The sequence below is a fragment of the Actinia tenebrosa genome, unplaced genomic scaffold, assembly GCF_029948245.1.
Source record: "Actinia tenebrosa isolate PJP-AT-01 unplaced genomic scaffold, QUT_ActTen_1.0 PGA_scaffold10__47_contigs__length_13832649, whole genome shotgun sequence".
Classification (NCBI taxonomy): domain Eukaryota; kingdom Metazoa; phylum Cnidaria; class Anthozoa; order Actiniaria; family Actiniidae; genus Actinia; species Actinia tenebrosa.
The window spans coordinates 8,179,366-8,206,250 of NW_028292570.1; the positions used below are offsets into that span (position 1 = coordinate 8,179,366).

The 26,885-nt window shown below is 37.8% G+C and overlaps 1 protein-coding gene across 2 annotated transcripts in view; it reads left to right on the forward strand.

Annotated features, from left to right (window-relative positions):
- The window catches only part of LOC116302090 (cytoskeleton-associated protein 5), a 40,712-nt gene that overhangs the window by 2,376 nt on the left and 11,451 nt on the right, over positions 1–26,885 (forward strand). For both annotated transcript variants that reach the window (XM_089026763.1, XM_089026764.1), the window contains exons 4-33: positions 820–899; positions 1,739–1,829; positions 2,328–2,408; positions 3,473–3,611; positions 4,414–4,529; positions 5,300–5,413; positions 6,096–6,290; positions 7,019–7,183; positions 7,813–7,941; positions 9,337–9,528; positions 9,958–10,062; positions 10,414–10,524; positions 10,930–11,022; positions 11,888–12,004; positions 12,618–12,689; positions 13,397–13,488; positions 14,352–14,409; positions 15,150–15,275; positions 15,492–15,652; positions 16,944–17,019; positions 18,451–18,549; positions 19,858–19,971; positions 20,656–20,784; positions 21,784–21,978; positions 22,346–22,558; positions 23,523–23,627; positions 24,526–24,678; positions 25,024–25,251; positions 26,062–26,197; positions 26,314–26,507. In XM_089026763.1, coding sequence (XP_088882889.1) covers positions 820–899; positions 1,739–1,829; positions 2,328–2,408; positions 3,473–3,611; positions 4,414–4,529; positions 5,300–5,413; positions 6,096–6,290; positions 7,019–7,183; positions 7,813–7,941; positions 9,337–9,528; positions 9,958–10,062; positions 10,414–10,524; positions 10,930–11,022; positions 11,888–12,004; positions 12,618–12,689; positions 13,397–13,488; positions 14,352–14,409; positions 15,150–15,275; positions 15,492–15,652; positions 16,944–17,019; positions 18,451–18,549; positions 19,858–19,971; positions 20,656–20,784; positions 21,784–21,978; positions 22,346–22,558; positions 23,523–23,627; positions 24,526–24,678; positions 25,024–25,251; positions 26,062–26,197; positions 26,314–26,507 — 3,879 coding nt within the window. The remainder of the gene's footprint in view (positions 1–819; positions 900–1,738; positions 1,830–2,327; positions 2,409–3,472; positions 3,612–4,413; positions 4,530–5,299; positions 5,414–6,095; positions 6,291–7,018; positions 7,184–7,812; positions 7,942–9,336; positions 9,529–9,957; positions 10,063–10,413; positions 10,525–10,929; positions 11,023–11,887; positions 12,005–12,617; positions 12,690–13,396; positions 13,489–14,351; positions 14,410–15,149; positions 15,276–15,491; positions 15,653–16,943; positions 17,020–18,450; positions 18,550–19,857; positions 19,972–20,655; positions 20,785–21,783; positions 21,979–22,345; positions 22,559–23,522; positions 23,628–24,525; positions 24,679–25,023; positions 25,252–26,061; positions 26,198–26,313; positions 26,508–26,885) is intronic.

Consider the following 26,885-nt stretch of genomic DNA (forward strand, 5'->3'; position numbering starts at 1 on the left):
TTTGTAGGTCTACGGTCTACTGAGGTCTACTGAACTTACTAATTTGTGCAATTCACCACTTCAGCACTAACCATCACGTGTTATAAATTGTATTGGATTGTGTTACAGTTACTAAAAGGTTCAGACATTGTTCTCTGATTTCAGTAAGAATGTACTGACTTGTCAGTACATTTGTATGGAAATTCAAGAACAATGGCTGCAATAATAATTTACACTGGCGATGTTTGCTGTGATTTTGCCGTGGGTTTTCTTGCCATTTTTGAAAAGTATGATAAATTTTGTCTTATCTGTTTATCTTTGAATTTTGTTTTATCCTTAGACACATATACTGTATCCAGGTAACTGTTCCTCCTTAAAAACTCCTAGGATTTAATTCACGCTTTCAAGAAGGGCACTTGAAAAGCTCTTGAATTTTACGATTTTAGCGAAACTCCTTGAAAACTCACTTGCTTTGATCGTTACTTGCATGGTTCTGAAATAGATCTAGTCAGAAAGATCGGAAAATCTGAAAGTCGGTCATGTGCAACCAACGTGTAAAACCTTGGGACAGTTAGGTCAACATACTCCTTGAAAATTCATTTTTGGGTCCTTGTATACTCCTTGAATAGCCCTTGAATTTTTAGTGGTTACCTCAGCATGAACCCTGAAAATTGCCACAAAAATCGCAGCAACGATCACCAAAAAAATTGTCAGCCAGATCAATCATGATCTGTAATGGGAAAACATTAGGCCCCAAAAATCAAAAAGTGTATTGCTTTGTGTACAGTATTTTCCTTTCAATCAATCTCATTTTTTGTTACCAACCTTGGATTTTCACAGGATGAACTTCTTAAAGGATTAGAAAACAAGCAACCTAAAATAGTTGCAGCTTGTACTTATGTTCTTAGACAGATTATAAGGTAAGATAAAAAAGATAAGAAGTACATCATCTATTAGATAATCAAACAATCCAGCTAAGCGGTGAACATACATAGTCATTTTATGCTTTTCTTGAGATTTTTTAAAATAGACCCGTTTCGAATTCCAAATTACCGCTGTGTTTCTTGATTACAGACTCATTTGCACAGGGTTAGCCTCGACTTTGTGTTGAATATTCACGTGTTCCAGTCAAGGTCCGTCGAGTTTCAAAGTGTTTGTATTGTTGAAGTTGTGCATTGTTTACTTTTCTGTTGGTATTTGTGAATATTTAAACACTGATACGAGGCTAATCCTGAGTAAATGAGTCTGTAATCAAGGAACACAGCGGTAATTTGGAACTTGAAAATGGTCTATTGTGACAATGAATCTAAGGTAGATTTCAAAGGTTGGAATGTCTAACACTTGGACTACTAAAATGTCATAATGTCTCCAAGAGAATGTCTCTGAAAAATTCAACCTACTTGCTGTGAAATGAAAGGAAGAAACTTTGGAAATTTGAAGGCCTTGGCATAGGGAATTTGCAGAAATTTTGCTCCACCAGTGCTTGGAAGAGCTTCGACAACGATGTCATCAAATGATGTAAACAATTTTGCTCCACCAGTGCTTGGAAGAGCTTCGACAACAATGTCATCAAATGATGTAAACAATTTTGCTCCACCAGTGCTTGGAAGAGCTTTGACAACGATGTCATCAAATGATGTAAACAATAATATATATAGGGGCACAGTGCATCGTAGTTGACTAGGATTCTTTAATGCATGTTTGGTAAATGGCAGTTGTATCATATATGTAATATTTCATTCTGATTGTACTTTTTCAGTGAATTTGGTGGAAAGATATTTTTACTTAAACCTATAGTTAAAACCATACCTAAGCTATTGGACCACAGCGACAAGACAGTAAGAGAAGAGGTAGGAAATATCCACGTCATTTCTTAATGTTTTAAATATGAAGGCTTCTGTCTTAATAGCCCACTTCCGAGATATGCTTTGCTTGTCACGAACAAAGGTTTCAGTATGGGGCTACGTGCTAAATTAAATTAATTCTTAGCGCCTGTCACGAATGACTGACCAAGGTGTGTGACAAGCGAAGCATACACTGTATCTCGGAGGTGGGCTATTCTAGGTTTTTTCTGCAGGTTATTCAGTTTTGCTTTCTCTGCAAAACCTATCAAGCTAAATTTTTAATATGATCTGTGGGTTAGCCATGCCCTGACATAGATCAGCCAAGAGGTTGTTTCAGTGATCAGTCTGTGAGTTAGCCATACCCTGACTTAGATCAGCCAAGAGGTTGTTTCAGTGATCAGTCTGTGAGTTAGCCATGCCCTGACTTAGATCAGCCAAGAGGTTATTTTAGGGTTTAATAAATTTTAATATAACTAGCTTTATATTCTTTTATTTTCCCCCCAGGCTAAGTTATTAAGTATAGAGATTTACAAGTGGATCAAAGATGCCCTCAGAGCTCAGTTACAAAATATTAAACCTGTGCAAGTAAGTCTTATTTGTCTATGAGAATATAATTATATAGACCATAGGAAAAGATAACTAGCTAAAAACTGGTGTGAGCTGCGTCGGTGTTTCTAACAAAAAGTAATGATAAAAAGGCAAATTATACTCCGATGAAGGACTAGCGTCTGAAATGTCAGTAAGTTTTTTCATCTTTTCACAGTGTATTGACCTTTTTATATAGACTATATATTTTTTTCTACTGCTGATATTATGTATCTTATTGGGTTGATTTGTGTAGTATATCAAGCAACTTATGCATCAGCAACTTATGCAGCTGCTAATTATAAGACTCAGAAAAAATCCCAATGTATCTAATTGGGTTGATCTGTGAAGTATATCAAGCAACTTGTGCATCAGCAACTTATGCAGCTGCTAATTATAAGACTCAGAAAAAATCCCAATGTATCTAATTGGGTTGATCTGTGAAGTATATCAAGCAACTTGTGCATCAGCAACTTATGCAGCTGCTAATTATAAGACTCAGAAAAAATCCCAATGTATCTAATTGGGTTGATTTGTGAAGTATATCAAGCAACTTGTGCATCAGCAACTTATGCAGCTGCTAATTATAAGACTCAGAAAAAATCCCAATGTATCTAATTGGGTTGATTTGTGAAGTATATCAAGCAACTTGTGCATCAGCAACTTATGCAGCTGCTAATTATAAGACTCAGAAAAAATCCCAATGTATCTAATTGGGTTGATTTGTGAAGTATATCAAGCAACTTGTGCATCAGCAACTTATGCAGCTGCTAATTATAAGACTCAGAAAAAATCCCAATGTATCTAATTGGGTTGATTTGTGAAGTATATCAAGCAACTTGTGCATCAGCAACTTATGCAGCTGCTAATTATAAGACTCAGAAAAAATCCCAATGTATCTAATTGGGTTGATTTGTGAAGTATATCGAGCAACTTGAGCGGGATTTGAACCTGTGCCCTGGCGATTCAGGTGCTAAGTGGTATTTCTAGCAAAATGATGCAAATAATAAAAATTAAAAAGTGTCTAGACTTACTAATCTTTTTTTTACTTTTTTTTAACAAAGTTAAAAGAGTTAGAGGATGAATGGGCCAGTCTACCTCCCAAACCACCTCCACCAACAAGACTAACCAGAACGCAGCAGAAGAAACTAGAAGAGGAACAAGGGCAGGGCGTGGAACCCGAAGGTGATGATGCCGCAGATGGTAAGACCTTGAGCAATGGATAATTTAACTAAATTTGGCCTAATATTTAATTTACATGTACATTTAATACTCCTTTTTACAGTTCTATTCAGTGACCACGAATAATAGTTCCTAGCTGAGGCTGGAGTTACCGTGCGTGATAAACTGTAGTTTTGCTATGCACAGAAACTCCAGCCTCGGCTAGGAACTATTATTCGTGGTCACTGAATAGAACTGTAAAAAGGACTATTGGCCTAATATTTAATGAGAATTATACTAGTGGTGTAATATTTTTCTTTACTAAAGTATTGTGTCATCCTTCATGGTCATCCTAGAGGGGTTTGTGCTGTTCATGAAAACAGCATGCTAATTCTTAAACTCATTGAAAACTACTTGAATTTAAATAACGTTTTCAAGCTCTTTAATTTTAGCAAAACTCATTGAAAACTACTTGAATTTAAATAACCTTTTCAAGCTCTTTAATTTTAGCAAAACTCATTGAAAACTACTTGAATTTAAATAACCTTTTCAAGCTCTTTAATTTTAGCAAAACTCCTTGAAAACGTCTTGACTTTCTTTTTTGATTGTTAATTGCATGGTTCTGAAATTATAGATGTAGTCATGTCCGGAATTTATTGATACGTATTTCATATTGACTGCACTACTACTATATGCAAAATGCAATATCTATCAGGCACTACTTCATGGCTTATTTTATGGGTTGGGGGGGGGGGGGGGGGGGGTGAACGGGAGCAGCTCTTAAACAAGTAAATACTGTAAAATTCCTAGCATAATCAAAGGATTCATATCTTTTCTGTTACAGGCGGTGGTGATGATGATGATGAAGGTGAAGATGCTGAGGTGGACATTGATCCTTATGAAATGATGGATGCTGTTGAGATTCTCTCCAAACTTCCCAAAGACTTTTATGAAAACTTGGTAAGTTTTCCAGTTTAAATCCTTCCTTAGCCCTCAGGCTCAATGCTTTTAATTATGTACAAAATTATATATATAAACATATACTAAAAACCCTCATTTACTGTACTATTAGCAAAAGCTGTGAACTTTCAACTACATGAGCGAATAAATTCTATTCTATCCTATCCTATCCTATCCTATCCTATCTATCCTATTCTATTCTATTCTATTCTTTTCTATCCTATTCTATTCTATCCTATTCTATTCTATTCTTTTCTATCCTATTCTATCCTATCCTATCCTATTCTGTTCTATTCTATTTGACTCCCTCTTCTAGCTTACAGTGCAACTACAACAAGGCCACCCAAACAAATTTTTAGATCAAACTCACAAATCACATTTTCGACGCTGCATGACAGTTGAATTAGTGAAGTCTGGATCTTAAACTGTTTCTTGTTCAATATTCAGATCATACACACACTCATATAAAGTAAAATATATGATTTTAAAGAGGAAAATGTGAAAATTGGTACAGATTCTATTGTTTAAATACTCAATCATGATTGGCTAATTTGTATGATAATTTGTCTGTGTGGCCTTGGTTGGTAAGGTTGCACAGTTAAAGGCACATGGCGGTAAAGATTCTGGCATATGCCGCTACAATTTTGCTGCTACAGGACTGTTTCTCACTGCTGATGAAAAGAGTGAGCTGTAATTTTAAAAATTGTATGAATTATTATTTACTGGTGCTTCTAGCTGAGCTTGTCTTATGTTTTATGTTGGTATTTCAGGAAGCTAAAAAGTGGCAGACGAGAAAAGAAGCATTAGAAGCATTGGAAAAACTGGCATCCAAACCTAAACTAGAGGGTGGCCAATATGGAGAATTATTATCAGCACTGAAAAAGGTTAGGAGCAATTGAAATGTTGTTATGAACTGGTCACATGGACTGGTCACATGGACTGGTCACATTGGCTGGTCACATTGGCAGGTCACATGGACTGGTCACATGGGCTGGTCCCATGGACTGGTCCCATGGACTGGTCCCATGGACTGGTCCCATGGACTGGTCACATTGACTGGTCACATGTTGATAAGTCTGGCTGGTCCCATGGACTGATCCCACGGACTGGTCAAATTGACTGGTCCCATGGACTGGTCACATTGACTGGTCAAATTGACTGGTCCCATGGACTGATCCCACGGACTGGTCAAATTGACTGGTCACATTGACTGGTCACATTGACTGGTCACATTGACTGGTCACATGGACTGGTCAAATTGACTGGTCACATTGACTGGTCACATTGACTGGTCACATTGACTGGTCACATTGACTGGTCACATTGACTGGTCACATGTTGATAAGTCTGGCTGGTCTATGGACAATGTTCTGGACAAAATTGTGACTAGTTACTGTAATGTCTAGTCAAATGCTTTTTAGGCCAGTTCTCTTGACCAGCCACATTGCATGGTCATGCATTAATCAGTCTGATGTAGCCAATGATCACTGCACAGATGTTATTTCAAGACCTGAATACCTATCAAGATATTCCAATAATTCTCAATTATGTATCAATCCTTTTCAGATTATTTCCAAAGATGCAAACGTCATGGTTGTAGCGGTAGCTGCTAAATGCATAGGGTTACTAGCAACTGGTTTAAGAAAGAAGTTTTCTTCCTATGCCCCTTTGATTACACCTGCAATCCTGGAGAAGTTCAAGGAGAAGAAGGCTAATGTTGTTTCTGCTTTGAAAGATGCTATCGATGCTGTGTTCTTGACAGTAAGTACATAAAATAATGTTATCAAATTGCAAATAAACATAAGAATCAAACTAAGCGGGATAGCAATAATGCACTTGCCTATCACCTCTGGGGTGTGCAGTTGCATTCCTGGACTTCATGTCAGGTTGTCCTCCCTCTTCAAAACTTAACATGCTAAATTCTAATTTCATTTGTGAATTAGCCCTGCCCTGGATTTCATCAGCACACTGCCCAGAGGTTGTTTTAGGGTTGGATCTGTGTTTTAGTCATGCCCCGACTTAGATCAGCCCAGAGGTTGTTTCAGGGTTCTATCTATGAGTTAGCCATGCCCTGACTTAGATCAGCCCTCATGTTCTTTCAGGGTTCAATCTGTGAGTTAGCCATGCCTTGACTTAGATCAGCCCAGAGGTTGTTTCAGGGTTCAATCTGTGAGTTAGCCATGCCTTGACTTAGATCAGCCCAGAGGTTGTTTCAGGGTTCAATCTGTGAGTTAGCCATGCCTTGACTTAGATCAGCCCAGAGGTTGTTTCAGGGTTCTATCTGTGAGTTAGCCCTGTCCTGAATATCATCAGCCCAAAGCTCAGGGGTTGTTTTAGGGTTCCATCTGTGAGTAAACATTGCTTGCCCTGACTTAAATCAACCCTCAGTTTGTTTCAGGTTTTGATCTGAGTTTGCCATACCCTGAGCTATATCAGACCAAGGGTTCTTTCAGTGTTTAATCTGTAATTTTCTCCCGGTTTTATTTCAGACAACCTTGGTTGCCCTTCAAGAAGACATCCTATTGGCACTTGACCACAAGAATCCCAGTGTGAAAGAAGAGACCATCAAGTTCATCACAAGATGTTTTTGTAAGAGTGTGCCAGCAGCTGTACCTAAAGCTTTTCTCAAGCCAACATGTGCTCTGCTAGTCCAGGTAGATACTAAACAAAAGCGTTATGACATAGTCACGATATAAAGCACGCTCTGATTGGCTGATTAGTGCGCCAGCAGCTGTACCTAAAGCTTTTCTCAAGCCAACATGTGCTCTGCTAGTCCAGGTACTGTAGATACTAAACAAAAGCATTATGACATAGCCACGATATAAAGCACGCTCTGATTGTCTGATTAGCGTGCGTGAGCATGCATCCAAAACTCGATAGTGAGCACTGATGTGATTGCGTAGCGCTCGCTATGTAATAAAGATTTAGTTTAAAAAAAACTTTTTAAATAAGGGGGGAGGGGGGGAGTGAGATTTTACTAAATTAAATGCCAAATTGTTTCGCTCCAAACCCTCGCCTCCCCCACTCCTATCCCCACATCCTGCCATCAGACTCTTGGTTCTGCTCCTGGACCTGGTTGTACAAAGGGTGGATAGCACTATCCAACAGATAAATGTATCCAGTGGATAAATTTATTGGATAACAGCTTTAACTTATCCAATAGATAAGGATTTACCCATCAGATAGAGCTATCCACCCTTAGTACAACCAGCCCCTTTAACATAGCATCCTTTGGCAGAGTTAATTAGTCAATGAAGGCCTAATATCTGAAATTTGTGTGTAGAGAATGGATGACACATTTGGTCCAGTCAGAGATGCTGCGGCAGAAGCCCTTGGAACCTTGCTCAAGTTGATTGGTGAAAAGACAATGAATCCTTATGTAGATAAGCTGGACAAGATCAAGGCAGAAAAGGTAATTCCATATACTGGTGGCTTTAAATAGGCTGGAAAGGGTTTTGTGACTTCACATTATGAACTAAAAAAAATTAATGACTATAATATGACAGCAAGAAAGCCAGGAAAGCCAAAGACCATAAACCACAGATCACAATGAACATGAAAAAATGACGTAAGACGTTGCCATGACAACATCAGAACCCTTGGTATACCATCAAAAATGTTTATTTAAAAAATCATAACTCAGGAACCAAATGGTGAACTTTTTTAAAAACTGGAATATTTCAACTTTGTATCGTAATCTTCTTTTTGACAAAAAAAAGAAAAAATTCTGTAAAAGGGAATTCATAAAAATCAATAAAATTTGTTTGGAATAGTTCCCTTTTATAGATTTTTTAACATTTTCCTTAAGTTTTTGAAAACATAAACTAAAGCCCTATGCAAAATTTGAAGAAATTTCACCGCAGAATTTTTGAGTTTTTTTAGTTTGAACATTAAAATTTATGACTACGAAAAGTTCTACTACATCGGACCAAGAGCGCGCGCGCGCTCAAGAAAAACCGTTTCGAGCCTCCTTAAAGGCTACGAATTATGCTTCTCCTAACACTTGAATAGGTAAAATGAAAGATCACCGTGACTCTATGTACTTTCAGCTGGCTGTCTGTAGTTTTATAACCTTTACTCCTAACCTAATAATTGACCATACCAATTCATTAGAATAATTTTACTTTTAGTGCTATAGATATGTATTATCATCATCATCCGTCATCATCACCATCATCATCATCCATCATCATCATCCATCATCAATTATTGTATTATCCATCTTAATCAATATACCATCACCATCATTGTCACCATCACCATCCTCATCATCATTGCCATCATCACCATCATCATCACCATCATCATCATCATCATCATTGCCATCATCACCATCATCATCACCATCCTCATCATCATTGCCATCATCACCATCATCATCATCATTGCCATCATCACCATCATCATCATTGCCATCATCACCATCATCATCATTGCCATCATCACCATCATCATCATCATTGCCATCATCACCATCATCATCATCACCATCATCATTGCCATCATCATCATTATCATCCATCATCAATTATTGTATTATCCATCTTAATCAATATACCATCACCAACATCATCATCACCATCCTCATCATCATTGCCATCATCACCATCATCATCACCACCACATAATTTTACTTTTAGTGCTATAGATATGTATTATTATCATCATCCATCGTCATTGTCATCATCATCATAACCATCATCATCACCATTATCACCACCATCATCATCATCATTATACATCATTGTCGTGGTCATCAACATCATTATATTTCATTATATTTATTATAAAATGTGTATCGATGCAGGTCAAAGAATGTAGTGAAAAGGCAGAGATCAAAAGTGCTCCAGCCAAGGGTGGTAGTGGTGGTGGTAGCAAATCAACTACCAAACCAGCAGCAAAGCCTGCTGCATCGTCAGCTGCACCCCCCAAAAGTACATCTGCTGCTAAGAAACCTTCAGCAAAAGGCGTGGCTAAGTCAGGGGGCCCACCTAAAGGCGTAAGTCAAGCCATCAATCATTACTAAAAAATCTAATGCATTTACCACAACATGCTGGATAGCCTAACCGGTTTTGCAACCAATAAGCCTGAAGCGAGATGACGTTTTACCCCCATCTCTAGACCATAATCCTTTTCACATTGCTTTTGTTCTTTAATTATGACTATTGTTCCTGTATTCTCTAAGGAATCAAAAATTTTAATATGAAAGAATTTAAAAAACTATTATGGTATAGAGTCAGGGGTAAAATGTCATCTTGCTTCAGGCTTATTGATAAGACAGCAAGTAGATCGATTAGAATTAGGAGTTGATTTTTGTGGGGAGAGGGGGGGAACCTGTAGAAAAAAACCTTGAATCACAGGCGAGAGAGAACATCAAGCAACCATTTTTTGTTAAGTCATGATGACGTTTTTATTTCCTTTTTTTCAGGGAGCTAAAAAGAAAGCAGTTGGAAAAGGGGATGGTAAGAAAGGTGGAGGAAAGGGAGGAGGAGGAGCTACTGCACTAGAGGAAGTAAAAGAACCAGAAATGACGGTAAGAATGACATTGCTGCCAGTAGTGATTGGTTCAATTATGTTAGGTGCAAATACAATGGAACCCTACTCTACAGGCCATCCACACGATTCGGCCACCCACACAATACAGCCACACACACGATACGGCCACCCACACGGTATGGCCACCCACATGATATCATCCATCGTCCATTCATCCATCCATCCATCCATCCACCCACCCATCCATCCATCCACCCATCCATCCATCCATCCATCCCATCCATCCATCCATCCACCTATCCGTCCATCCGTCTATTCAACCATCCATTCTCATATTCCTACACACAGGGGTCCCACCATATAGTTCATGTCTGATCTTTCTTAACAGGATGAGGATGTAGATGCTAAAGCTGCTGACCTCCTGCCTGCTGATCTTCTCATCCAACTGTCTCATGCAAACTGGAAAGAAAGGTTTGCTGCCATGGAAGCACTTGCTAAGGTATATTGCACTCACTATAGAGCCTTCAATATCCCACTTCAGAGATACGCTTCGCTTGTCAAGTACAAAAGTTTCAGTATGAGGCTATTCAATTAGCGCCAAAATAAAGCACAGGCAGCCCAACAAGGTTCACATGTTTTGGATGAAGGATTTGTCCAACTTGTTTGACGCCAACTGGTCGTTGTATTATGCTCTCACTCTTTGTTAATGTATGAAGATTTAGTGTGCTCTTCAAAAATACAAATAATTTTCGTTGTGAGGCAATCACCGGGGGGGGGATTTTTTGAGGTTCCTCCCCTTACCCTCAACATACAACTAGCAAAAACTAAGATCTTACCAACTTGCATTCTACTAATCCAGTGACCCCAAAGACCTAACCAATTTGCTTTAATTATGATTCTTTAGCTTGTAAATGACATGGATCCAAAGACCATGCCTTGTCAGGTTCTGATCAGAGTCCTGGCCAAGAAACCAGGCTTGAAGGACAGTAATTTCCAGGTACATAACATGTTGATGTCTCAAGCTTGAACTTTTTCTTTCTTTATTGTAAAAATTGTCCTTTAACGATTTTACAATGACAGAGTGCATTATCGTAATCTGATTGGCTGACAGCTATGATCAATAAGAGGACAGACACATAGAATGACAAATCGCTTGCACACGGATCCAGCGTGTGCTTGAAACCGTTTTTTTTCCTTCAAACTTTTCTTTGTTTTCAAAAGTTTTTATTTCTATTTTGTTGTAAAAAACAAATTACGATTTCTGACAAAAAGAATAGTAAAATGTTTTCTTAAAATTCCAATGAGCTAAAGACCATATTATGCTCAATGTCAACTTGACAAGCACCACTACATTGCTAGGGCTTCCAGGTTACATAACATGTTGATATCTCAAGCTTGAACTTTTTCTTTCTTTATTGTAAAAATTGTCCTTTAACGATTTTACAATGACAGAGTGTATTATCATAATCTGATTGGCTGACAGCTATGATCAATAAGAGGACAGACACAGAATGACAAATCGCTTGCACACGGATCCAGCGTGTGCTTAAAACCGTTTTATTTTTCTTCAAACTTTTCTTTGTTTTCAAAAGTTTTTATTTCTATTTTATTGTAAAAAACAAATTACGATTTCTGACAAAAAGAATAGTAAAATGTTTTCTTAAAATTCCAATGAGTTCAAGGCCATATGCTTTTTCACGATCAATCAATGTCAACTTGACAAGCACCACTACATTGCTACAGCTTCCAAGTGTCAATTCTGCGGCAAAACAGCTAAACATCCTTTGATTGGCTGAAACAAAATCTACTGCTCAGCTGGATCGTTATGGTTAATCAAAGTGTAAAATACCATTTGACTGTAGGTTTTGAAGGCCAAGCTAGCTCTGTGTGGTACCATCGCTGAGATTGGCAAGCCCTTCTCCTCCCGCAGTGCAGGATACGCATTAACAGGACTGGTCGAAAAGATTGGAGACATTAAGGTAATTTTTTACAATAACTTTCTCGCATGCTGATTGGATATTTTTTTCATCATCAATAATGATATCATCATCATATATATTTCCAATATAATAGCCAGGGTTCGTGCTACTCCTTAAACTCCTTGAAAACTCCTTGAATTTAATTCATGTTTTCACAGGCACTTGTAAGACTCTTGAATTTTCGATTTTAGCAAAACTCCTTGAATTTTTGCTTTGATTGTTACTTGCAAGGTTCTGAAATAGATCTAGTCAGAAAGATTGGAAAATCTGAAAGTCGGCCATGTGCAACCACCGTGTAAAACCTTGGCATAGTTAGCTGAACATACTCCTTGAAAATTTTTGGGCCCTTGAATACTCCTTGAATAGTCCTTGAATTTTAAGTGGTTACATCAGCACGAACCCTGAATAAACTATAAATAGGGAAAAGTTGCCTGAGAGTTACATGTAGATCACATGAGTGCAACTCACCCTGAGTCATGGTTTGGTAACCCGTAATACCTGGTCCATTTACTACTTACGTGTAGTGTCAAACCAATCAAATAAATGGAACTTATTAAGCAGTAGGTACATGTAGAAGACTTTTATACAGTTATGTATTTCATTATGTTTGCAGCTTAAAGATCAATGCAAGGAAACACTTACGAAATTTGCTGAAAAATTGAATCTTAATTACGTTAGCCTGAAGGTGAGCAGTTTCTTCATACTGTCTTTTTCTTTCATATTTAACATTAAATCTTGTACTGTTTATGCTTCATCTTGGACCACTCTCAGAAAGAGGCAATCACAAGCAAGCTACATGTAGGTCGTATTCAACAGACATGTTTTACTTGATGATTGGCCCAAACTCTATAGTAACCTGTTAGCTTTCATATTTGACATTAAATGTCATATATGGTTTATCTTAGACCACTCTTAGAAAGAGCCAATCACAAGCAAGCTAGTTTGTATCTGACAGACATTATGTTTTCCCTCAAGATAGACCCAAATTCTATTTGTTGCTATTTGCCTGGTTAGAAGTTGGTCTTTCGCTGTCGCCAATCAAAAACATGAAGGATAGAGTGCAAACAATATATCCATGAAACACTAATTACTAAATTGTTCAAAATAGTGCTTGTTAAACAAAAGAAAACAATAGAATTAGCATAAAATAGTGTAAGTTTAGTATTACTAATATTTCACGGATATATTGTTTGCTCTATACTGACTGATTATTTTTGATTGGCGGCAGCAATAAATTTAATTTTATGAGAATGGCAGTAAGATCCCTTTTATAATAACCTGTGTCGTATTTTCATTGACTCCAACGAAGGACTAACGACTGAAACATCAGTCTATTCTCTTCGTACCTACGGTGATAAAATTATCTACTACGACACATGTGTTGTATTTTAGGTTTGCAAGATAGCAGGAGGTCAAAAGAACCCCAAAGTGATAGCAGAGTCGTTAAACTGGATTGGTGATGCTATTAAGGACTTTGGATTCAAGTAAGCAAATAGTTATACTTATGTCTAAATTATACACCTAATTGAAATAATGTAGTCTGGTTCGAGAAGGTTATATCATCAAAGCTAAGACCGAAAAGGATTTTGGGTACTCCGAAATGTGTATTATATTTGCATATAGACATGTAAAAATGCACAGTAGAGCAAAGTCGGTCGACCTAGATCAACAACATGCCAAAGCCATGATGCATAAAATGTGCACAGGAAGGGAAAACTGCAATACGCATGAAATTAGCATAATTGTTTGTCTTCCCATGCTCCCCTTCGGTCTTAGCTTTGATGATATAACCTTTTTTGAACCAGACAACGTTTTTTCAATTAGCTGTATGCCATTCTCCATGTTTGGGTTTTTTGTGCACTTCCATTTAAATTTGCTATGCTCACCATTGTCATGCAGGTGTCCAGTGAAACCAGAGTTGACTCTTGCACTTCTTTTAATGAAATTTTTGTTCCCTTCCAAAGTAATCTTGTCTTCTGATTGGTCGGGAGCGGGTGATTTATGAGAGCAAATAGCACACATGCACGCTTTCAGTTGCGTCATTCGTATCCAAAAAAGTCTCAAGAAGCACAGTCTCCACTATGTGTTGTGCTTCTCCTAAGACTTCTCTTGTGTTCTGCCAACCCCCTGCATGCTTTATAACTACATGCACAGCAGTTGCACGCATTTTCTATTTCTTCAAATGCCAGCCCCCAATAAATCAGAATGTGAGATCTATTTATGCTGAATGAATAATGGAACAAGCTGTTCTAGTTCTAAATATGTTCATGGATGTAAAAGGCACCTATCATTTTGTTAATATTATCAATGATTGTGAAATACTGGACTCCCCTCTGATTCCATGTAGGATAGACTTGAAGCCTCATATTCAGTTCATCAAAGACTCTCTTGCTAACACCAACCCAGTAAGTCAAGCTACTATTTATTCTCTATTAATAACAATTAGTATATGTAACAGGACTCCATGCTGTCCAATTAAGAAATAATTGGACGAGGAAAATTCCGAGGACTGACAAAATTGGATGAGGCCGTAGGCCAAGTCCAATTTGGCAGTCAGAGGAATTTTTCGAGTCTAATTATTTCTTGATTGGGGAGCATGAAATCCCATTACCTATTAATTATATAGCTGCCTAATTAATCCCATATCAACAAGACCTGTCCAATAAAGAAAATAATTGGACAGTTACCTATGTTATGGGATTGATGAGAAGCTGTATAATTATAATGGTTTATTAAAAATATATATCAGGCCAAACAAAAAATAAGTGTGTTTCCTGTTGCATGAGAAAAATAATTGGGGTCGGCAGGTCGGTAGGTTGTTACTGATACAACAGTGGAAATGATCTTACTGGAAACCCTGTGGTGCATTTGGAAATGAAAAAATATTAGGGTCGGCAAAAATCAGCAAGAAAAGAAAAATAGGGTCAGTCGCACAACAGGAAACACACTTGTTTTTTTGTTTGGTCTCATGACAATTTTACAATGCCTAGTTCCAGAAATTATCCATACCCCCACCATGGGGGAATTGTTTTTAAAGACAAACTCCCTCCTTAAATTTCTGTTTCTTTTTTATTTCTTTTTGTTGTGTTTAATCAGTAAGTGGTGTTACTTGCAGTACGTTATGTTTGTGTTCTATCTGTTCCAGGCTGTCAGGACATCAGCTATAGCCCTACTTGGAGTACTTCACATGTATGTTGGCACAAGCATCAGAATGTTCTTTGAAGATGAGAAACCTGCTTTGCTACAACAGATTGATGCCGAACTTGAACAGGTAGCCTGTCCTTTTTCTCATTCCATCTCTACCATGACTTTTCATATTGCTGAGCTTCACTTGATGTGGACCATATAAATCAAGATTGTTTACAGGTTTTTTTCTGACCTGCAAAGAGCTTGGTTTCAGGGTTCAATAAAATTAGAAAATTCTTTTTAAAATTTGAAGGTTGGCTGATGGCAGTGTTAATAGTGTGAGATTATTGTTGTTTTTCAGGTCAAAGACCAGAAGCCGCCAGCACCAACCAGAGGACTGAAATCAGCAGTTGGTGAGACAGAAGGAGGCGGCAATGACGAAGAGGATGATGAGGATGGTGGGAGTGGAGGGGGAGGGGCAGCTGCCAATCTTGCTGATCTTGTGCCGAGAAATGATATCAGGTGATTTAATAAACACCTCTTTTCACCTTCTCTTGAGAATAAGATTCTTTGTTTGAGTTGTATTCATATTCATGTGTCTTCTCATGTGCAACCATTAAACAAAGAAATGATACTCTAGGGAATGACACGTGGTCTTGAGAATAAGATTCTTTGTTTGAGTTGTATTCATATTCATGTGTCTTCTCATGTGTAACTGTTAAAGAAAGAAATGATACTCTAGGGAATGACACGTGGTCTTGAGAATAAGATTCTTTGTTTGAGTTGTATCCATATTCATGTGTCTTCTCATGTGCAACCGTTAAACAACGAAATGATACTCTAGGGAATGACACGTGGTCTTGAGAATAAGATTCTTTGTTTGAGTTGTATCCATATTCATGTGTCTTCTCATGTACAACCGTTAAACAAAGAAATGATACTCTAGGGAATGACACATGGTCTTGAGAATAAGATTCTTTGTTTGAGTTGTATTCATATTCATGTGTCTTCTCATGAGCAACCAGTTAAACAAAGAAATTATACTCTAGGGAATGACACATGGTCTTGAGAATAAGATTCTTTGTTTGAGTTGTAGCCATATTCATGTGTCTTCTCATGTGCAACCGTTAAACAAAGAAATTATACTCTAGGGAATGACACGTGGTCTTGATAATAAGATTCTTTGTTTGAGTTGTATTCATTCATGTGTCTTCTCATGTGCAACCGTTAAACAAAGAAATGATACTCTAGGGAATGACACATGGTCTTGAGAATAAGATTCTTTGTTTGAGTTGTATCCACATTCATGTGTCTTCTCATGTGCAACCGTTAAACAAAGAAATGATACTCTAGGGAATGACACATGGTCTTGAGAATAAGATTCTTTGTTTGAGTTGTATCCATATTCATGTGTCTTCTCATGTGCAACTGTTAAACAAAAAAATGATATTCTAGGGAATGACACGTGGTCTGAAATGAGACACCTCAACTTTTGTATGAATTTTGCTTTATCTATCCTTTCTGTTCTCCTGTCTTTTGTTTTTCTCCTATTAATAATAATAATAATAATAAATTTATCCAGGAGACCTACTCGCAAAAGCGATTTTCAGTAGGGTCCTGCAACAGAAATAATTGTTAAAAATATATACAAAAATAAAATAAGACATAAATTAAAATTACAGATAAAATACTAAAAATGTTATATATAAAATTGTCATATAATAAAAAGAGAGAATTTCTTTCCTTTCCCTCTTGCACATGTTCCCTATTTATTCATTATTGGGGACTCATTTTCATTGGTTTCTATTTATAGCGGTGAAATCACATCAGATCTTATCACAATGTTGAGTGACAAGAATTGGAAAGTTAGAGGAGAAGGTCTTGAAAAGGTAATGCAAGTTTAACTATAATAGAGTATCCACGAGTACAGTAACTGGGACAAGGATCAGTGATCAGTAATAAACAATTACTGGACAGGGTTAAGCAAGATATAGTATTTTGTGAGTGGAGATGAGGAATTATTTGTGGATGCCAAAAGCAGACACTAACAAAGCACAATATTTTGTAATAACAGAGTTTGATATTTGTTTTATCATTCAAATTATTTTTCTGGTTTCTTTTTGTGCTATGGTTGTTTTTGCTTCCTATCAAACAAACCATTACCGCCATTTATATTACTATGCAGCCACCCCAGACAAAAATCGCGACGTGCACTTTGCAATAGACTGCCGTCAATGGAACACGTTAACATCATTTACACCCATGTGTGATTCAAAAGGTGCCAAAACTTGTCAAATGTTTACGAGTATTATGAGCCACACTCACCGGGCCTATCTGGGAAGATCCAAATTCGTGTGAATGACGTCAATTTGTTTGATGGACGGCAGTCTATTGCAAAGTGCACGTCGCATTTTTTGCCTGGGGTGGCCGAGTAGCAATGCAAATGGCAGTAAAAGTGACAGAGAAGCAAGCCATGTTCACAAATGCAATGCTACTGTGCATGAGCAGACTATTATTTGCAGTAAAACGGCTTTGCATAGTAATGCACATGAGCAGAATATTATATACAGCCAGTTTTTTGGAGTTTTCTATGTCAATTATAGCACAACATGCAAAAGAATGACCATGTTTATATGCTTCTATGCACTGGCTTTTTGCTGCCAAACAAGTCGTGTTGATGCACCTTATTTGGAAGACAAGCCAGATTCGCATCAAAATGTGTTGGTTTAACATATGAAAGCCTGTGCATAGAAGTAAGTGCATACATTGAAATCAAGAGAATATGAACTAAGAGAAGGAATTCTACCTATATAGCCTTGTAACTATCATGTGCACAGTTTGATGCTATTTTTAGCTTAGAGATATTTTGAGCGAAGAACCTGATTGGTTGATTTCTTGAGGGTAGGCGGCTTCCAGTCTTGCATTAAACAAAAGCCTGTGTTTTTGTCATGGAAGTAGCAAAATATGGCGCTTTTCGTGTCCTAAGACGAGGCATTAAAGGGAAGCATGATTATCGCACGAGCATGGTAACGAGTTAAAAATAGCATCAATGATTCTAAAAATAGCATCAAAGTGTACACATGATCAGACACGGGGATTCCTTCTCTTAGTTCATTTTCTCTTGTTGAAATTTAATGTTGTTATAATTTTTAGCGGGTTGTGGCGTAAAACAAAGGAAAAAGGAAAAAATTATTTGAGTTTGAATTGTTGTTGTTGTTGTATTTTTATTGTTGTTGTTGGTGGTGGTGGTTGTTGTGGTTGTGAGAATCTGATGATCTATGCTTCTCTTACTCCATGTAATGCTATTTGTCCAAATCCAGGTCCAGAACATTATCAATACAGCAAAGTATATCACTCCTGAGCTTGGGGAACTCCCTACAGCACTAAAGGGAAGACTTGGAGACTCAAACAAGAACCTGGTAAGATTATCATCTTGGAAGAAGATTAAGATGATATTACACAGAGCAATTTTCTCTGCAACTGGTCTCGCAACAGCGTTGCATGAGGTTACATGCTGCAATGCTCCATGCAGCTTATGTAATCCGTGTGGTCCGTTTAATCTGACCTTAAGGCACTGTACACAAGGTACTGGTGTAGCTTAAGGTAATGTGTTGGTTAAGTATTGTGTTTGCCAACAATCAATCAACAGTTTTACAATAACTTACAAATTTCTCACTCGCTGATTGGTTATTTTTTATCATCAATAAGAGGACAGACAGATAAAGCTGACGTCAACGAGCGCGCGCTCTTTCCGTTGGTTGTTTTGATCGCTAAAAATGAGAAGTTTTTATCGTTTTTGTTATTGTAAAAAACCAATTGACATCAGATTTTTATGTGTCTGTCCTCTTATTGACGATAAATTTGGCTACGCCTCGTGGATCCACACTACTTTGACAATGTGATGACGCAATTTATTGTCAATAAGAGGACAGACACATAAAAATCTGATGTCAATTGGTTATCAACCAACATGTATCAGCTAGCCATAAAGTACAGTCATGTTGATTACTAACAGTGACATTGTACTTAGTGGTACATTAGTATAGTATTACAATAAAATTGAAATAGTTTTAAATTTTATTCAAATTTTCTAGTACGTTACTAGTATTTAAATTAATTGAGTTTGATTGGATTGTAAAGTGCTGCTGGACATTTATGGAAGAGGTGCTATGAAATAGATATTTTCATCATTATTATTATTATTATCACGTCATATATATCTTTATTATATAATTACCAATGAAATATCTATTTTTCTCTATTTCGAAAAATTGATATCTTCACACGTGAAAATAACATGTTATTTTCATGTGTGAAAATAACACCATCGCGATGGCTATTCAAAAATATGCGGAAAGAATTGCATGAAAAAGCCAAAACATACTTCATTGATAATTATATAATGAACAGAATATTACATGGGCGCTTGGAGATACGAAATTTATCTTCTTGTGTTGAAAATCTCTCAATCGTTTGCTGCGCTCACTTGTGAGAGATCTTTACAACACTCAAAGATAAATTTCGTATCTCCACGCGCCCATGTAATATCCTCTATATATAGATACAAAATACATTTTTCTTTCTTAGTGAGAACTGTAATTAATATATTTTGGTAGAACCTTATAAATTAATGCAGAATAATTTTTTAAATTATTTTTATTTATAATAAAAAAATACTATTATTATTATTATTATTATCATTCTCATTATATTTTGTGTACTTTTAGATCATAACTACATTGAATATCTGTGGCTCAATGGCTACAGCTATGGGTCCAGGATCTAAGAAACACCTGAGTACTATCGGCCCTGCAATATTCAGTACCCTGGCTGATGCTAAGGTATGTACGACAGTTGCACTCAACTAGAAAATCAAAACAGTACATAATTGCACCACAGGGAGCCCATCAAATGATATTTATCAAACTTTGGGTGCTCAACATTTGTGTGTTTCAGGACAAAACATGAGCGTTTATCCTATCGTTTATATCGTTTGTATTCTTCATTTGCGCATGATGTCATAGCCACCATCTTGGATGTAACAAAAGAATTATCAATGAATCCTTTTGTTATATCAATCATGTGGACGCCTGATTAGCATTTTCTTACGATGATATACTCTTACTTTTAAAATGTTGCAATATAGTTTTTCGACCAATCAGAATGCATGTTAGAAGTACACAGTTATAAGTATTAAGTACTGTTTAACAAACGAGCAGGAGTGTTTTATTGGGTATAAAACACGAGGCGTAGCCGAGTGGTTTTAGACCCGATAAAACACGATCTGCGAGTTTATTAAACGGCTTAAAAAACTCCTGATGTATGTTCTCATACTGTACCGAATTCTTTACGAAATGAACCAAGTTTGATAGAGAAAATCCAAGTTAAAGTTTATGCAAATGAAGACGAATCTATATCAGATATAAAACCTCCTTCATGGTCATGATTTCTATTGTGTTTCCTTCATGAATTATTAATGAGTTTTTAAAATCTTATTTATACTAATATTTCTCTCATATATATAGCCCCATCTTCGTGCGGCAGGGATAACAGCCCTTAATGCATGGCACAAAGAAGTAGGAATTGTACTCTTCTTGGAAGGAGAGATTATATCTGGTGCTCTTAGTACAGAGAATCCCGTCCTGAGAACTGAGGTAAATAGAACTTACTACAGTTTTCTATATTCTGCGAACTTAGTAGTTACAAGCTGCATGCTGAAATTTGGTTTTTCATGCTGCTGACAATCAAATATAATCAGTCGGCACCTTTTATATTCTTGACTGGCAGCAGTAAAAACCAACTCACAACCAATAGTCCCCTTCACAGTTCCCTGCGCCATCTCTAAAGGTAGCCGTGCCTTTGCATAGAAGAGAGACGAATGGTGAGCTTGCAATGATAGAGACATGTGAATATTGTTCAAGGTGTTAAAAAAGGTCCCTAACTTTGCATGCCCCCCGTCGTCTCGCTTCTATGCAAAGGCACGACTACCTTTCAAGATGGCACAGGGAACCGTGAAGGGGAATGTTGTTGAAAATTCTAAGTTCACAGAATATTGAAAAACCTCAGCATTTCAAAGTCATAAAAACAGTTACAGAATATGTAATGAGAACTTGGAATGTTTACAACTTTTATGAAAAAAAAGCAAATTGAAATTTCATTTGATTTTACGTCTTATTGCTGTTATTTTTTTTCTTTTTCTTTCTTTTTTTTTTTTTTTTTGACACTTTATGATCTAGACAAATAACAACAGTTCATTCAGCAGTAGACTAATGTCAATAAAAGAAATTGTTGGACTACATTTCCAATTTACCCTTAAGTACTGCACCTTTTTTAAAGGACAGCAGTACATCAGTTTCACCTGTACCACAGGGTCCGGTTGTACGAAGCCTGGATAGCGCTATCCCACAGATAAATCTTATCCAGTGGATAAATTTATTGGATAACAGCATCGACTTATCCACTGGATAAGGATTCTTCTGCCGGATAGCGCTATCCAGGCTTCATACAACCAGGCACAGGGCTATAAATGATGAACAATTGCGGCCAGAACTTGTCCGGTTAAATCTTTGCCTTTCCTTTGCTAACGATTCCTGAATCTTGCTCAAACCTTGACAGATATTTTAACAACGTTTTTCATGAATAACACCCTACAGGTGCTTGGATGGTTGGAGGAGAAACTACCAGAAGAGAAATCCCACCCACCATCTGTTGTGACGATAGTACAACCATTGTATGCCTGTCTGGAGGACCGTAATGGTGATGTAAGGAAGAAGGCACAAGCTGTTGTACCCTGTGTCATGGCACACCTTGGATATGATGCAATGATTAAACAAGCCAATAAACTGAAGGTATGGTGGCTGTCTAGGGTAGGGTGGGGTCTAGGGTAGGGTGGGGTAGTGTAATGAATAAACAAGCCATGGTTTGGGGGCTGTCTAGGGTAGGGTGAGGCAGGGTACATTGACCTCCTGGGGTGGGGTTGGGAAGGGACACTTACTGTCTAGGGTGGGGTGGGGAAGGGACACTGACTGTCTAGGGTGGGGTGGGAAGGGACACTAACTGTCTAGGGTGGGGTGGGGAAGGGACACTTACTGTCTAGGGTGAGGTGGGGTGGGAAGGGACATTGACTGTCTAGGGTGGAGTTGGGAAGGGACATTTACTGGCTAGGGTAGGTTTGTATATCATATATTATATATAGCATATATTTCTTCTTTTTAGCCTGTATCTAAGCCAACTGTCCAAGGCATTTTAGAAAAACTGCGTGGAACTGTACCAGAGCCAACTAAGAGCACTGGCAAATCTAAGAAGGCTGCAGAGAGTAAATCATCATCAGATAATGGAAGTTCTTCTCAGTCTGCCACCAGCGCTGCTGCATCTAGTGGTGGATCAAAAAGACCCAAGTCAGCTGTACAGAGCAAACCTGCAAAAACAGTATGTATTTTTTAGTATATATTTTTAATTTTTTAAATAATGATATCCTTTATTGGGTAATTACAAGTATATGAGCTACAGTATTGCAAACTGCATAATTATAATTATGATAACAGTTGTCATCAAAAACAGTATCTATACACTACTAACTTACTGTTACATATCACCAGAATACAATTTTAGCTGGCCAAAAATTGGTTTGATAGGATATGACCCCCCTCCCATCCCCCAGGAAAAAATGAAGAAAAACTGTGATTTTACCAGGGGGTATAATAATGACGGGGTTCTTATATAGTGCATTTTACATGGTCTCAATCGCTTCACAATCATGACCAGTGGAGGACTTTACGGGCTGCGTATTTAGGCGCTAGTAGCAGCCGTATAGCTTACAATCATGAGTGATTTGTTAGTATGTTAGTATTAATGCCTCCAGATTGGGATAGGCAGTTGAACCTGGAGTCAATCCCCTACTCTTATACGAATGATTCAACAGGTTCTTTTATGTCCCCCATTTACTTTTGGTTAGGAAGGGTTGGGAGACAGGGCCCAGTTTTAAGTCCTTGTCCGAGAAGGCTTGAAGGTCTAACCATTTGCAGATGTAATTACAAAGGCAGCACCTTCTCCTCAGTTATTTTAAGACCCTGAGTGTTGGTCCGGCCGAGCTTGAACCACGGCCTCCCGCACAACAGACAGACGCTCTTGCCAACTGAGCTAACCGGGTGGCGGTATAAGCCAGTTTAAGAATCATTTTCAGTGCGCATGTGATTTTATCCCGAATTTCTCACCTTCTTGTTTAATTGTGAACAAAAGAAGGTTCAAGCAAAAGAAGGTGAGAAATTCGGAATAAAATCGCATGAACACTGAAAAAGATTCTTAAACTATGAACTGGCTTATTGACAGGGTTTTTGTATTCAATGCATATTAAATAACTGTGCGTTATTTATTTGTTCGTTTGTTTTTTCAGAGCAAAAAGAAAGCTCAAGCAGCAGCAGATGCAGAAGAACTGGGACCTCCATTAATACGTAACCTGGGGAAGGACAATAGAATAAGAGATGAGAAGGAACTCAAGGTATGTAGTATATAATACTGTCTTCCTAGTAAGAAACAAGTGCTTACAAATAGAATAAGAGATGAGAAGGAACTCAAGGTATGTAGTATATAATACTGTCTTCCTAGTAAGAAACAAGTGCTTACAAATAGAATAAGAGATGAGAAGGAACTCAAGGTATGTAGTATATAATACTGTCTTCCTAGTAAGAAACAAGTGCTTACATATAGAATAAGAGATGAGAAGGAACTCAAGGTATGTAGTATATAATACTGTCTTCCTAGTAAGAAACAAGTGCTTACAAATAGAATAAGAGATGTGAAGGAACTCAAGGTATGTAGTATATAATACTGTCTTCCTAGTAAGAAACAAGTGCTTACAAATGCTATTTGTCACACAGGCTGCTGTTGGTGTGGTGGTGGTGATGATGATGGTGGTGGTGATGATGATGGTGGTGGTAGTGATCATAGTGATGATGATGATGGCAATGATGGTGATGATGATGATGAAAGTGATGATGGTTATCATGATGGTGGTGGTGATCATAGTGATGATAGGGATAATGATGGTAGTGGTGGTGATGTTGATGATGATAGTGATGATGGTTATCATGATGGTGGTGGTGGTGGTGGTGATAGTGATGATGATGGTGGTCGTGGTAAGGGTGTGATGATGATGATGATGATGGTGGTGATAGTGATGATGACTTTGGTGATGTTAATCATTTTTTTGACTGGAATCACGATGATGACGATGACTAAGGTTACAACTGTCACACCCATGACCACAGTATAAATTAAATGCATTACCATGCACATAACCTCTGCTTTTGAGAGAGTAACCTGCAAGTAGTATTGTCCAAAGGCTTCAAGGAAGCATTAAAAATTCTCACACATATAATTCCAATGTTTGATGACAGGTGATGAAGTGGAACTTCACAACTCCAAGAGAAGAATACATAGAGCAGCTAAAAGAACAGATGAGGCCTTGTTTTGGGAAGGCAATTTTTACCAACTTGTTTCATCCACATGATTTCAAGCAACAAGTCAACGCACTGAATGCTTTACAACAGGTGGGAATTTTTTAAATCAATGCTTTGGGTCTCAGTTTTGACTTCTAGAGTTTGTTAAGTCTCTGCTTTGGTTCAAGGGTTTTTCACTGGGTTTTATTTGTTCCCTCTTCAAAACCTAACCAGCCAAATCCAAATTCCATCTGTGAGTTAGCTGTGCCCTTACTCAGAACAGCCCAGAGGTTGTTTCAGGGTTCAATCTGTGAGTTAGCCATGCCCTGACTTAGATCAGCCCAGAGGTCGTTTTAGGGTTCAATCTATGAGTTAGCTGTGCCCTGATTTAGGTCAGGCCAGAGGTTGTTTACAGGTTCAATGAAATTTGAGTTTTCTCTTAAACACCCCGTACAGGCTGTAACCCCTCCAAGTGATGATGAAGACCCACCATACAAGACAGAAGCCATTCAATCCTTAGATCTCATCCTGAAGTACGTCACCCTAAGGTTCTTTGATACCAACACCACTGTACTGGTGAAGTGTCTGGAATTCCTGGATGCCTTGTTTACTATGTTGGCTGAGTCAGGGTACCAGATGGTGGAACATGAGGCTTGTAGCTTTATACCATACCTTATACAGAAGGTGAGTCTTTACCAGGATAACCAACTTACTATCATGTCAACATCATTACTATATTCATCAATATCACCATTAATATCATCGTCATCACCATCATCATCATTATCATCATCACCATCATCAACTATTGTATTATTCATCTTAATCAATATACCGTCACCATCATTGTCACCTCTATATTCATCATCATCATTGTCATTAAAAAAAAAAATAATGGGGTGCTTCTATAGCGCATTTCACATGGTCTCAGTGCGCTTTACAATTATGACCAGTGGAGGACTTTACGGGCTGCATATTAAGGCGCTATTAGCAGCCGTGCAGCTTACAATCATGAGTGATTTATTAGTATGTTAGTATTAATGCCTCCAGATTGGGATAGGCTGTTGAACCGGGAGACCATCCCCTACTCTTATACGAATAATTCAACAGGTTATTTTATGTGTCCCATTTCACTGCAGGTTAGGAATGGTTGGGAGAACAAGGCCTACGGTTTAAAGTCCTTATCCGAGAAGACTTTTACCATCACCATTATCATCACCATCAACATTGTCATCCATCATCAACTATTGTATTATTCATTCTATCATTATACTATCACCATCATTGTGACCACCATCCCCATCATTGTCACTATTGCCATCATCATCATCACCACACCATCATCATCATCACCATCATCATCCTCGCCACCATCATTGCCATCATCATCATCACCAATTTTATCATATTTTCAGTTCGCCATATCAAGACATTTTCATTTTTTATTGTCATTATCTATGTTCTTAAGTCTTTGATTCATCTTTTTCACAACAGGTTGGTGACCCTAAAGATGTCATCAGAAAAATGATTCGTAAGCTTTTTAAACTGTTGACCAAGATCTACCCAGCAAGCAAGATGTTTACCTACGTTACTGAAGGACTCACCTCCAAGAATTCCAAGACTAGAATGGGTAAGGACACTAATGCACTCAACCACATTCCTAATAATCATAGATCAACAGCAGCAGCATTTTCTCCATTTGACCGTTTACTCAAGGTTGCTTACCAATTTAACTCATTTTTATAGAATGTCTTGAGGAGCTGGGGTGCCTTATTCAAGTATACGGCATGAATGTGTGCCAACCAACACCTCCCAAAGTCATTGCTAACATAGCATCCCACATCGGTGATCGAGATAATGGTGTGCGCAACGCTGCTCTTAATACCGTGGTAGAAGCCTTTTTCCTGGTGGGAGATACGGTCTATAAATATGCTGGAAGGGTACGTCACAACATGTTAAGAATGTCGCTTTCTTTCTCCAGCCCTTAGTCTCCCTCGCATCCGTTTTTAGTGTCGGTCGTCACGCAACGCACCCTCTCCTTGTGGGGAGGGAGCGTTGCGTGACGACCGACACTAAAAACGGATGCGAGGGAGACTCCTGCCCTCAACACAAGAATTACACACCACAGTGCATGTCTATAGACCTTTGTATGCAAATTGTCCATTTTAGACCACTCGTCATTCCCTTGAGAATTGTTCTTTTATGATTAACATATAAAGGGACATTTGCGTATGAAAAAATATTTTGTAATCATACTCAAGGGAAAGATATATGTTTTAACCTGAGAGAAGATACGAAAGGCTTGGTTGTACGAAGCC